General features: G+C 36.0%; 1 protein-coding gene across 7 annotated transcripts in view; it reads left to right on the top strand.

Annotated features, from left to right (window-relative positions):
• tnikb (TRAF2 and NCK interacting kinase b) overlaps window positions 1-11,079 on the top strand; it is a 61,626-nt gene extending 50,547 nt beyond the window's left edge. For 2 of the 7 annotated variants that reach the window (XM_084102555.1, XM_084102554.1), the window contains exons 21-31: window positions 91-199; window positions 524-670; window positions 1,614-1,716; window positions 1,930-2,106; window positions 2,257-2,400; window positions 2,526-2,660; window positions 2,885-2,985; window positions 3,250-3,399; window positions 4,542-4,701; window positions 6,350-6,489; window positions 7,787-11,079. In XM_084102555.1, coding sequence (XP_083958681.1) covers window positions 91-199; window positions 524-670; window positions 1,614-1,716; window positions 1,930-2,106; window positions 2,257-2,400; window positions 2,526-2,660; window positions 2,885-2,985; window positions 3,250-3,399; window positions 4,542-4,701; window positions 6,350-6,489; window positions 7,787-7,870 — 1,450 coding nt within the window. In that variant the 3' untranslated portion in view covers window positions 7,871-11,079. The remainder of the gene's footprint in view (window positions 1-90; window positions 200-523; window positions 671-1,613; window positions 1,717-1,929; window positions 2,107-2,256; window positions 2,401-2,525; window positions 2,661-2,884; window positions 2,986-3,249; window positions 3,400-4,541; window positions 4,702-6,349; window positions 6,490-7,786) is intronic. The other 5 variants (XM_084102560.1, XM_084102559.1, XM_084102557.1 and 2 more) reach the window with 3 other exon arrangements.
• Window positions 11,080-12,882: the final 1,803 nt, after the last annotated feature.

Here is a 12,882-nt window from a genome sequence, read left to right as displayed (position 1 = left end):
CTGTCAAAAAATGATTTACAGCACCTTTAAAGAAAGCATCATCATTTATAGAAGTCATTTATGTGTATTTTTGTCCTATTCTCCCAACAGGCCTTCTGCTGGCCAGGGTGGCACTGACTCACTGGGCAACCTGGAGGATTCTCATGCCAATGATTCATTTGGTAAAAATTCACAAGACGGCACCCTGGTGATGCGAGAGGTAGGTGCACCTACCTAGACGGGTTCCTTTCCTGGTTAGCAAAAACTCCTACACTCATTCCTCTAGTGTGTCACACTTTTATTTCTCTTTTAGTTTACCAACTCATGTTTGTTTTTGCCTTGGTTAAGCCTTATTTTATTGGCTTCTATTTTGGTATTTCTTTCACCTTCTGATTTCTCCAACAAAATCTCTGATCAAGCTTGTCGCTCACTTGCTGACAGAGGCACACTCCGTGCATTTCCCGAATATCTCTGCAAGATGGCTTAGCCACGCAAGGGTCCTCCAGTAGTGTAGCCCTACTCCTCTTTCTCTTCCTCTCTGCAGACGTTTGGGGAAAGAAAGCTCGGTCATGCCGAGAGCAATGGTTTCCCCGGTAACTTCAATCTGCCCGATCTAGTGCAGGAAAGCCACTCGCCTGGCGAGGGCCCTGGGCGGCATTCTAGCGGGCTGGACCTGGACTCTGTAGCTGAAGTAGGTGACGGACAAGCCTGTTAGAGCCACCCTGCACTCCAACCCTCAAATTTCTAACCCGACACATCTAATCCATCCCCATTCAATTCAGATGCACATATTTATCTGGTTGTAGATTCACTAAAGCCCAGATCTCGTTATAATTCACATTCATTTCCTTGTTTTTTTTCTGTTTGTTTCATATTTATTCTCTTTATTTAATTTGCTATCATTTTAACCTCACATTTTTAAACATATAGGACAGTCAATAAAATGCTTTCTCCCCTTTGACCCATTTTCCCTTCTCGTAAGTGCCCTGATTTTGTGCCTTTACTTCAAAAAATTATTTTATTAATCAGTATCTTTCTTATTTTTCATTAAAAAAATATCTAAACGTCCTTTTAACTAGATTAATTCACTTGGAATTTTTTTTTTTTATATTTTAAATACACAACAGTTTAAAAGTTTGGGGTTGGAAAGATTTTTTATGATTTTGGAAGAAGTCTCTTATGCTCACCAAGGCTGCATTTATTTGATCATAAAGTAAAAACCGTAATATTGTGTGTGTATATATATTATTAAGCATTTATTTGAAATAGAAATCGTTTGTAACATTGTTAATATATTTACAGTCACTTCTGATCAATCTAATGTGTTCTTGCTGAATAAAAGTATTAATATCTTTCATGAAAAATAAAAATCTTACAGATCCCAAACTTTTGGACAGTAATGTAGATCTTGGAATAAATCTGTAAGAAAACACACACACACACACACACAAATATATATATATATATAAACAAGACAAAATACTGATTATGTAAATAAACTTTTGTAGTGCTTGCTTTTCCTGCTAACATTTTACAATAAATGGACCTTTCTAACTGCAGTCAATCATTAAATGAGACATTTTGTATTGTTTATGGATGCTTGTTTCTCATATCCTGATTTTCCATGTTGGCAGTTTGGGATGGGGAGTGGATCCAAAGCTTCCTTCACACCTTTTGTGGATCCACGAGTGTATCAGACTTCCCCCACAGAAGACGATGAGGACAACCCTGCCTCAGGTGACTTATCCACCTCTTATACCCCTTGTTCACTTAAATAGTTACAGTGCTGGTGGCCTTTTCATCAGTGGAAATGCTCAGAATTGGGCACCTGCTCAGAGATTGGCACTTTGTTCATGAAAAAAGGGGCACTAATGTGTCACATACTTGATATATGATGAGCACTATATATAAGAAAAACAGTCAGTGATTGTTGTTTTTCTTTGGCAACAGCTCATTTTGCAGATGAACTCATGCGACAGGAACAGGAACAAGCTCGATTGAATGAGGCTCGGAAAATTTCTGTTGTTAATGTCAATCCCACCAATATCCGGCCACACAGCGACACACCGGAAATCCGCAAGTACAAAAAGCGCTTCAACTCTGAGATCCTGTGTGCTGCACTATGGGGTGAGTCCAAACTCAGGCTGGTTTATCGACTTTTTTCTTACTTTATACTCAACATCTGTTCCTAATTGAGAGTAGCATAAATGCCTTCATATCACTTCAGATCCATTATGATCTTCAGATCGTTTTAACTCTTGTTTTTGATCGGTGTAGGAGTGAACCTGCTGGTAGGAACAGAAAATGGACTCATGTTGCTAGATCGCAGTGGTCAGGGCAAAGTCTACAATCTGATCAACCGCAGGCGTTTTCAACAGATGGAGGTTCTGGAGGGTCTCAATGTCCTGGTCACCATATCAGGTGAGCTCAATATCAACTCTCCATTTGGCTGGACAAAGATCTGTTTTGTTTATTTTGTTTGTTTTGTTAGATCTCTGTATTTTCTGTATGCAATGAGAGGTTCATAATTCCTCTTTTTTTCACAGGCAAAAAGAACAAACTGAGGGTCTATTATCTGTCATGGCTCAGAAACAGGATACTTCACAATGACCCTGAGGTAGAAAAAAAACAAGGATGGATCACTGTTGGTGACCTAGAGGGTTGTGTCCATTATAAAGTCGGTATGTGCTTTGGTCAATTTGGCCAAATTGTTTTCATACCTAAATTTGCTTTATCCATCTATCTATCTATCCATCTATCTATCTGTCTGTCTGTCTGTAAAGTTGATATATCATCTATGTATCTGTCTATCATCTGTTGATCATCTATCTATCTATTTGTCTGTCTGTCTGGAAAAAAAAATTACATCCTAATAATATTTTCACATGTATGTGTTGTTCAACAGTCAAATATGAGAGGATTAAGTTCTTGGTGATTGCATTGAAGAATGCAGTGGAGATTTACGCCTGGGCTCCCAAACCATACCACAAATTCATGGCTTTTAAGGTGAGACAGACGTCCGGTCCAGTGTGATCCCCTTTACCCCCATTAAGAAAGAGCAATTGTCTGATTTTTTTAACTAAACTGCTCTGCAAGGTTGAATTCTAAGGCCTATTTTCTTCTAAAGTAATGCAGAGCATGAAATGTGCAATTTAGGTAGCTATTTTGGTACTATAGTGCCTAGAGCATATTTCGTTGTGAGTGTCATTGTTTAAAGTCCCTCAGTAGCTTGTTCGTCATGTTTTCAGTGTCTCCTCTGTCTCTCCAAAGTCTTTCACAGAACTTCAGCACAAGCCTCTGCTTGTAGACCTGACGGTGGAGGAGGGTCAGAGGTTAAAGGTTATCTATGGCTCCAGCGTTGGTTTTCACGTGATAGATGTCGACTCTGGGAATCCATACGATATCTACATTCCATCCCACGTAAGTGACAACAGGCCGAGCGGAGGCAGCTCTCCCCTCCTTACCCTGATTCCAAGGGACTTTAAATAGGACGACTCCTCCCCGGGGACACTGGCATGCCACTGTAGTGTTGATGTCTGGATCACATATGTGTCTTTTAATTACAGACAGGGTCCAAATTTAACACTCAATCCAAATTCAAGTTAAGAAACGTCTTTGGTGAGAATCGTCTTTCCAGTTGGCTGGTAACTTTTTAGGGACTGTAAAAAATACTTTGTTTTATTTAATACATAATACGTATTAATTGTCTGACATGAGTCTAACCCTTATTAGTTAAATATTTATATTTATATATATTATATCTTATTAGCTTTTTTTTTTAACTTAATAAACTACATAGGTGTTGTTTTATGAATGTATCCAGAAAAACATACAAGATGCCTAAAATATAGGAAAACTAAAACATGATGCATTTACTTTTTCACGGAAATTCGGAGACCGGCTGATTTATTTGATGCTACCACAATGACCTATAATTTTTGTCACAAATATATCATGAAGGAAAACAGCTTATATAAATATTACATACAAAGATGAATTAATAAATATATTAATATAAATGAAAATTTAATTTCATGGTCTAAGATTGACCTGAAATCACCTGTTAATTTTGGACCCTGATTACACAGTTTAGAGCAACACGTTTGAATGTTTTGTGTGTAGATGAATGGTTATTCATCTATTAGTTGACTAAAACAGATTTCATGATATTGCAAGTACATGCCATTATTGTTCTAACATTATCAAGTGTGATAGAAAAGTATCTCCACTGTAAGAGAAAAACATGTCCCCGATCTACGACCTTTGACAAACCAAAACCAAAGCAGCCAAACCGTTCCAATGCCCCATGGTAGCCTGTTAGCAGGGCGCTTTTGGGCTCAGGCGTCGGTGTGGTGGAGTGGAGGGCAGGAGTCTCGATTGTTGCAGCAGTTTCTCGAAGGGAGAAGCTCTGGCCGCCCACAGCACGAGACAGTGGAGCAGAAAACATGACTGACAGGGCCGGCCCGAGGGGGGGGAGAGCGTCATCTAGTGGGGGAATGTTTTGCACTACGGCTCGTTTTTGTCACCCCAAGGCTCATCTGCGCCCACCCCTCCCTTCCCAGATTCAGGGCAGTGTTACCCCTCACGCCATTGTGGTGCTTCCCAAGACCGACGGCATGGAGATGCTTCTGTGTTATGAAGATGAGGGAGTCTATGTGAACACATACGGCAGAATCACTAAAGACGTGGTGCTCCAGTGGGGAGAGATGCCCACCTCTGTTGGTAGGTTTTGGTTGTTTATTTCACACAAAACGCTCCTGTTCTCCTTCTAGAGCCCTGATGCGAGTGCACCTGACCGTCCCCGACACCCCTCAGAATGAAGCCTCTCTGAATCAGTCCTCTCACACAAACACGCATGTCTCTGTCCACTCATTGCTCTTCTCTCTTTCCTGTCCCTCACTTAACTAGACCGCTTTTCTGCCCATATAATCTGCCCTGTGCCGCCTCACCCCACCTCACCTCGGCCCACCTGTGCTAAACCCTGACAGAGTGCAATGTTTGTCTGTATGTCTGGCACATCTTGTGCACTGTTTCGTTCACTCTGTTAACACTATATATATCTCTGTTATTAATAACCACTTAATCTGATTTCCTTTGTGACCAAAAAACTTTCTGATTTGACCTTGGATCCAATTTTCATACTATTTTTATACTTTGGTGAATGTCAGAAAACATGTCTGGGTCACATTTCACCTTAAAATCAAAATAAAGAAACGCCATTCGTATTATAGTATTATTTTATTCATGTTATGCTTTGATGCTATTCAGTTTGCATATGCAAATTGTTTAATTGTCATGAAAAAAAAAACACAAATTAAAAAAATCTCAATTGATTTACCCAAATCGAAAAAAAAAATATATTTAATGTTTCATTTGATTTTGATTCTTGAATAAAACTATTATTCCATATGTCCATATGCACATGGAACAGTGTTTAATTGTCTTCTTTTTTTTTTTAAATCACATTTCACAATGCAATTTTATTTTATTTTCTCTTGATTTTGGTGTGAAATGTGACTTTTTTCATGAGATTTACCCAAAAATAAAAAACAATTCTATTCAGCATGTTTAAATAGTTTTTTTTTTAAACACTAACCGAGACAAAGAGACCGTCATCAGTTTCGATGTAACTCTTGTTGTCTTTATAGATGTAAATATTGGTGTCTTTCAGCTCTTGCTTTACTACCATCATGCATCAGATATTGTGCCATTTGTCTCTAAAATTAATTTCCAACCGTAATTTTTGTTTGTATGTGTGTTTTCATCTCTCATCTGTGAAAAATGTTAATGTTATGATTTAGTCTTTTGTCACATGTTGTCTGATACTGAGGGTTCAGATGTAGACCAGCAGCCGCCCACCCCCTCAGTTCTGAACAAATTAATGTTTCATCCAAATTATGTTCAACTCTACAGTGATTCTGCATTCATGATAACAAAGTAAAATTCATATCTCATGCATTTTCTACACAAGATATCAGCAGCAAAGTCAGTCAAAACAACCAGATCATCATTATCTCTATGAAGGGCACAGGAAGTCCTCGGAGAGAGTTGATTTTTAGTTCATTAGTATCCAAAGAGCTCTGGATTTGGATGCTAGTTCCTTTCAAAATGAAAGCCCAATAATAACCATAATGCTTTAATTTGTGATGCTCAGAAACTGCTGCAATAATGACCTCCTGATGATGTGGGGTGGCTTTGGCAGGCTTGTTTTCATTGGATCTGGGCTAGTTTCAAGTTGCTGTTGGAAGTCAGAAGTCGTTGAGGAACGGGGTGCTGTGATGATGTACTGCATTTGATGTCAGCGCTCTCCTGTCACATGTTTCTTTTGTCTTTTGTTTATGTTCGCGTCCTTCCCCCTCCACTTCTGCAGCCTACATCCACTCCAACCAGATCATGGGCTGGGGAGAGAAAGCCATTGAGATCCGCTCCGTGGAAACGGGACACCTCGACGGAGTTTTCATGCACAAGCGAGCACAGCGACTGAAGTTCCTTTCGGAGAGAAACGATAAAGTATGTCAAGTCACCTTTGTTTTATGTAGCGATTTATACAATATAGATTGTTTCAAAGCAGCTTTACAGTGATAAACAGAATTCAATTCATTTGTGTCTTTGTTCACCTGAGGTCTGGTGTTGATTCAGTTGTTCGATTACTGTAAAGATTGGGTTACATCATATGTTTTCATGATGATGCATCTTGCCCATACTGAATTTTCTTTTTTTGGGGTACATTTTAACAGGGTTTAAAAATTACACACGTCACTTTTAAATTATGGGAGTCTTTATGTGGGCCAATGACACGCCACACATTTTGTTTGTCCGGATTTATTAATTTACTCAAAAATATAATAATATTAATTTCTGATCATTATTTATATATTATACATTATTATAATATATATATATATATATTTTTTTTTAAATATGTATTTTTTAAAATGTCAGCTTGTTGTATAAGATAATGAAGAGAATGCTTTATTTAAAAAAATTAAGTATTTTGCCATAATCTTTTATTATTATTTCAAATATATAATATAGTTATATAGTAATATATCTATTTAATAATGTAATTTATATAATTTTATTTATACATTTTCATAGTATTTAAAAAAAACTATTTAATCTGTAATACTATGAATAAAATATAATGAAATAAATAAGGTGTACACTCATAATCAAAGTTTAAGGAACGGATGTTATTATGTTTTACTTGATTTTTTTTTTATACATGACATATAAACCTTTAGCCACTACATTTAAACTTTTCTTAAAAATAGTATAAAAGTTTTTCAAAACTATAAACCAACATGAATACACTGATCATATTTGTGAATATTTGTTAGTGTTTTAAACGTGATTTTCTTTTCTTTTTCTTGATCATGAATGTGTTGTCAATTGATCGGTGTTGTTTTAGTGTCATTGAGATACTATTGTAGTTTTTATTAATATTTTGAATTAGTTTACGTTTTAATATTTTTCCTTTTCATTAAAAAAGTTTTAGTAATCTTGTGTTTTTGTCATTTTTATTAGTTTTTTTTAATAGTTATACCATCTATAGTTTTAATTTGTTTTTAGTACATTAAGTTAAACTAAATGAAAATGGGAAATGTTGCCTACTAGCTGAAATAATTTTTATATATTTTATTTATTTCAGGTAATGTTTATTTAATTTCAAGTAACATTTTTTTTTTTTTTGTATGGTTTGAGCTTTAGTTAAGTATAATAACTCTAACTGATAACAAACAAAAACTGAATGTAGATTGTAACAGTTTTATGATGAGTATAACGACACCCGTTCCTCCGTCTGCAGGTGTTCTTTGCCTCGGTCCGATCAGGAGGCAGCAGCCAAGTTTTCTTCATGACCTTGAACAGAAACTCCATGATGAATTGGTAATTCATTCCCGCCCCTCCCCTGCATTGTATCTGTGGACCTTTTCTACTTCATTGAAAAGTGTGAAAAAAGGAAAGACAGGAAAATCCAGGTGCTCTGGATAATCTGGCAGATGGCAAAAAGACCAAACCTAGCTGGGTCCTTCTCAGAAGAGTCAAAGACAAACCCAAAATCCAAACGCCCCAACGAACAACAAAGGGTGACAGAGGAGCACAACCGGTCTGCATTGTTTTATATGGCCCTTTCATTAACATGTGTGGGGTTCTGATGTTTTTGTCCTTATAAATATGTATCTAGATTCTTCTGGACGTGGAGACTGGAAATATGGGGAATCCAACCCACAGAGTAGAGTGAATATTTGTACTGTTAAGACACTTTTTGACACAATAATTTATCACGGTTGCGCTGAACGTCGGTAAACCTCCCTCGCGGGATGAATCCATTGAGCCTGGTTTGTGTGATCAACCCTTTTTCTTTTTTATGTTTCAGCTTGGAATGCACACAGATGTTTGTGTCATGTGAAAATCACTCTAATGTGTGAATTGAAACTGATATTTAAGACTTGTATGATACTTTATGAAATCCCACATTATGTTGGAGCAGACACACTTCGGGCTGTCCACAGAATGCCTTAAAAATGAATTTGCAAAGCTGCTCGTTTTTATTTTCAAGTCCATAATATATTGATGTGTATGCATTTTTCTGTAATGAAAAGGAAACATGCTAATTTTTTGGATGGAAATTGATGCCTGCTGATATGGACATAAAATGAAAATATAAATGATCCTGAATATTAATACTGTGCATTCCTTGTTTTATGCCAAAGCTCTATAGTATTCACATCACATTTGGAGCCTGTGATTTGCACTGTTTTCCTTGTGCTCAGGGAGATTGTGCTGTAATTTTCAGTTTATTTCAGTGGTCTCTGCAACTTATCCATGCACATTATGGGTATTGTGGGTTAAAGGGATAGTTCACCCTAAAATTTACTCACCCTCATGTCAATCCAAAACTATCACTGAATCATTTAGTCACACACAAAAAGAGAGATTTAGCACAATGTCCAAGCTGCTCTCTTCCATATAATTAATATGACCAAATGCTACTAAGATCTAAAATGGACAAAAAAGCATCATCGTAGTATATACAACTTGTGCACTATTTCTAGTTTCTGAAGCCATATAATGTTTTCTGTGAGGAACAGGCTCAAATGTAAGTCGTCATTCACTAATGAATCCCTGGTCACTTTTCACTTACATTGTATGGAAAATAACAGCCTGGACATTGAGACAAAAGTCAAACAAGTTTTGAAAGACGATAGGGTGAATAAATGACCGTTTTTGGGTGAACTATTTCCTTTGGTGAACAAATTTCCAGATTTTGATTTAAGGATGAAACTGATCAGCAGAGACTATTCTTGAATGCTTTAACATCAGTCTGAATCCTTCAACTGATGGGTCAATACTACAGAGCTTTGTATTGAAACATAAAAAAGTACATTAAGATTCTGTTAGAGTATGAAAGTTGCTGTGTAAGGGTATGTGAATGAATGATGTAATGTAATGCTTTCCACCAACAATACAAAAAAGGTAGATATGTTAGCATTAACATACCAGCAATCTCAAATTGTTTCCGTATCAGGAGTAACACACCTCCACGTGTCATTAGGATAGGAATGTGCTGCAGTTTTGTATTTTTAAGTTTGTTTTTTCTCATGACTTTCTGCAAAGTGCAATAAAGGCCAAGGGAATCGAGCCTGGTGAGTCAGTTGCTCGCCTCTCCTCAAGATGGATCTATAATCTCCAACTGTTTCTAGAGGGACTTTCACTACCACCCTCTGTAAATATCCACTTCCTTTTTGGAAAAGAGTCCTGCCTCCGAAACGAATGCATATGAATTGTCTGGGAACGTGTGGTTCTGTACGATCCATCTTGTCCTCTGTGTGAATCACATACTGTAAATCGGTGAACTAAGGGTAGTGTTTGACAGAGCTTCCTTTTAGGCTACCTCGTTTCTGTTCACCTGTTGGATCGGTTCAGATTTCTATGTGGGTAATGACTCGATGCCGTAAATGAAACTTTGTGAGTGACAATATGAGGCAATATTCACGATCGTAGTTTGAAGAGGCGAGTATTTATTCTCTGGGGTGAATTGTCTTTTTGAAATGCAACCAGTAGATCAGTGAATTTTCACGTTTATTCAATTAAAATAGGTATTTTTAATTGGCGATTAAGTATGTTGTAAATTAACTAATGTTAAAGAAGCCTATGTTGTCATTACATGTAGATTCAGAGGTGATTTAAGTGTAGAGCGCCAGACAGAAATTTTCAGAAATGGAAGCTTTAAAAAAAAAAAAAAAAAATTCATGGTGCAATGTCTCGTCAGCCAAATCAAGCCTACACTTCATATTAGGGTGATTCTTCAATTAGGGAATTTTTCAGTAGCCTAGGGGGACTTTTATTTTGTCTGTTATTTAATCCTAATGATATATTCAGTTATTTTGGATTATTTGTACAGTTTTCTTTTTTTTTTCTTTTTTTTCAATAGGCCTACTGATTACCACCATCAGATTATTAGGTGTCATTACCGGAATTTTGATTCAGAACAAGAACAAGCGCACAACTGTCACGTTATTTCTATTTGAAAGTTATGGGAAAATCATAAATATTGTATGGAGCCATTTAAAGAACTTACATTTTTTCACGATTTTGTGTACTTGAAAATGCCTCTAATTGCAGAATCGCCCATTAATAGACTTGAAGTCCTTCCAAACGACATGGCATTTTAATCAAATGGAATCATCAAGTCCTTTATGTACTTTTATACATTTTCATTACTGTTCTGTAAGGGCAATAGAGTGTGAAATTCATTTGACACAACTAGGATCTTTTGAGACTTCATGTTTTTTATCCATCAAACTGTGAACTGAGTGGATGTGTGTGCAGGTTTGAAGTACTAATGGGATCTTTCCATCCACTTTCTCAACACAAACGTAAACTGTGAGGTCGGTTGATTTCTTCATCCTCTCTCACGCACCACCTTCAGTGTGGAAAGTCTTTTGATGTGTGCTTGACCTCATTTTCTTTCTTAATATGGACATTAATACTGTAAGTACATCCTTTATATTCGGGCTGAGCGAGTTGTTGTTTTATTTCTGTATTTCTCTTCATTTTTTGCGTGTATTAAACTCTGAGATTTATAGCACAACCGAGCATTCTGGATATTGGCTGTTATTTTTATGGTTGCTCCATATGGATGTGTATTTGAGTGAGTGAGTGTGTGTGTGTTTGATTTAAACATGCTGTTTTTATGGGGGGGGGGGGGGGGTTAAGCCTGTAAAAACACCAATTAAAGACGTAAAACAGGCATATTGACACTAAAATGAGAAATAGTGAGATTTCAAGATTGCAAGCCTTCTGTTAAAGACATTTGAAGTTGAAACTGGGCATATCATGTTTTGTTCACAAAATAGGCAGGCTGTAATATTTTATAAATAGATTTGTAAGGCTATTAAACTAGATTTTTGTTTCAAATGTAACTTTAAATGTAGCCTGGACTTTTAAGAGATGATCTCATCGAATGTGTGCCTAGTAGTAAGAGTTATATTTTATTGCTTACAATTTATTACATGGTGTGAATCAAACAAAGTCACCAAAATCTCTTTCGTGTCATTCAACCGACAAAAGAGCTTCTAAACTGAGTATTTTATGGTCATAAAACTTTAACAATCCAGTTTTGCTTGATATTCTGATCCAATTTATTTATTGTTTTGTACAGTGCTTAAATGCTGGTATCTTGTATTCAGAAAGCAGCAGCAGTATTGCGTTTTTTTGTTTGTTTTTTAAAGGGAGTGTTTTTTTTAGCTGAATTAGTTTGTCTGGAAAAACTATGAAATCTATTATAGTGTCAGGGATGCTTTAATATGCGTGTTTTATTTTACAACAATTTTTACTTTTTTTTTTTTTTATAAAGTGTTGGTTTGTTTTATTATTTTAATGCGGTATTGTTCAGTGCCCTTTCCGTTTGAAATAAATTCACCCCTGATAACTGCAAATATGTTTGAATATTATAGGGTTGTTTGTGGATCTATTCTAGTCTTAATCAATACTCAGTGTTTATGTTTAAAGAGGAAACCCGAAGAAGACTGCATATCAAAGGTTGAAGAATCGGTCTAGAAAAGCTGTTAGCAATAATGATCATTACTGATTTTGTCAGTCTTCACGTAAGACTCTTTTCTACTTTGACTGAAACTCCAGTTTTTGAGTCAATCGTTTCTGAATGAGGAGAATATGAAATGGATAAATGGAAATATTTCAGATTTTGGAAACTCAGCCAGTGTGTTCACTTGTCACCCAAAACAGACATTTTCTTTGCTTTTTTTTTTTTTTTAAATAAATTGACACTTAAAACCAGACCATGTGTGCTGTTTGATTTTTTATATATATATATATATATATATATATATATATATATATAATAAACAACTATATGATATATTTTTGATATTAATAATAATATGCATATTTGTGTCTTGTCAAATCCATGGTAATAAATGGGCTACTGCAATATTCCATTAAAAACTGGATGATCAAATTTGATTTTATGACTTTAAGACATTCATTTAAAGGACAGAATTAACAAAATTCATTCAGATCTACAATTTTGAACTAAATGTATATATATAGATACACTTTTTTGCTGGAATTGTATTAAGTTAAGTATGTATAATAACATGGATTACACTGGTATTACAGCGTAATTAAATGTGGTTTATGAGGACATTTCCTGTGTCCTCGTAATTGAAATGGCTTAAAAAACGTATAGCCTAGCCTACTAAACAATGTTTTATTAAAAAAGCAGAAGGTTTTCTGAGATGGGCAGGTTTAGGGGTAGGATTAGTGTTGGGGGATAGACTATACAGTCTGTACAGTATAAAAACCATTACGCCTATGGATTGTCCGTCCTCATAATGATAAGTGCACCAACGTGTGTGTGTGTGTGTGTGTGTGTGCGTG

Source organism: Abramis brama (assembly GCF_963993115.1).
Source record: "Abramis brama genome assembly, chromosome: 24".
In the NCBI taxonomy this organism is placed as follows: Eukaryota; Metazoa; Chordata; class Actinopteri; order Cypriniformes; family Leuciscidae; genus Abramis; species Abramis brama.
Note: the sequence above shows the minus strand (reverse complement) of the source record. Positions and strands in the feature narration are given on the sequence as shown.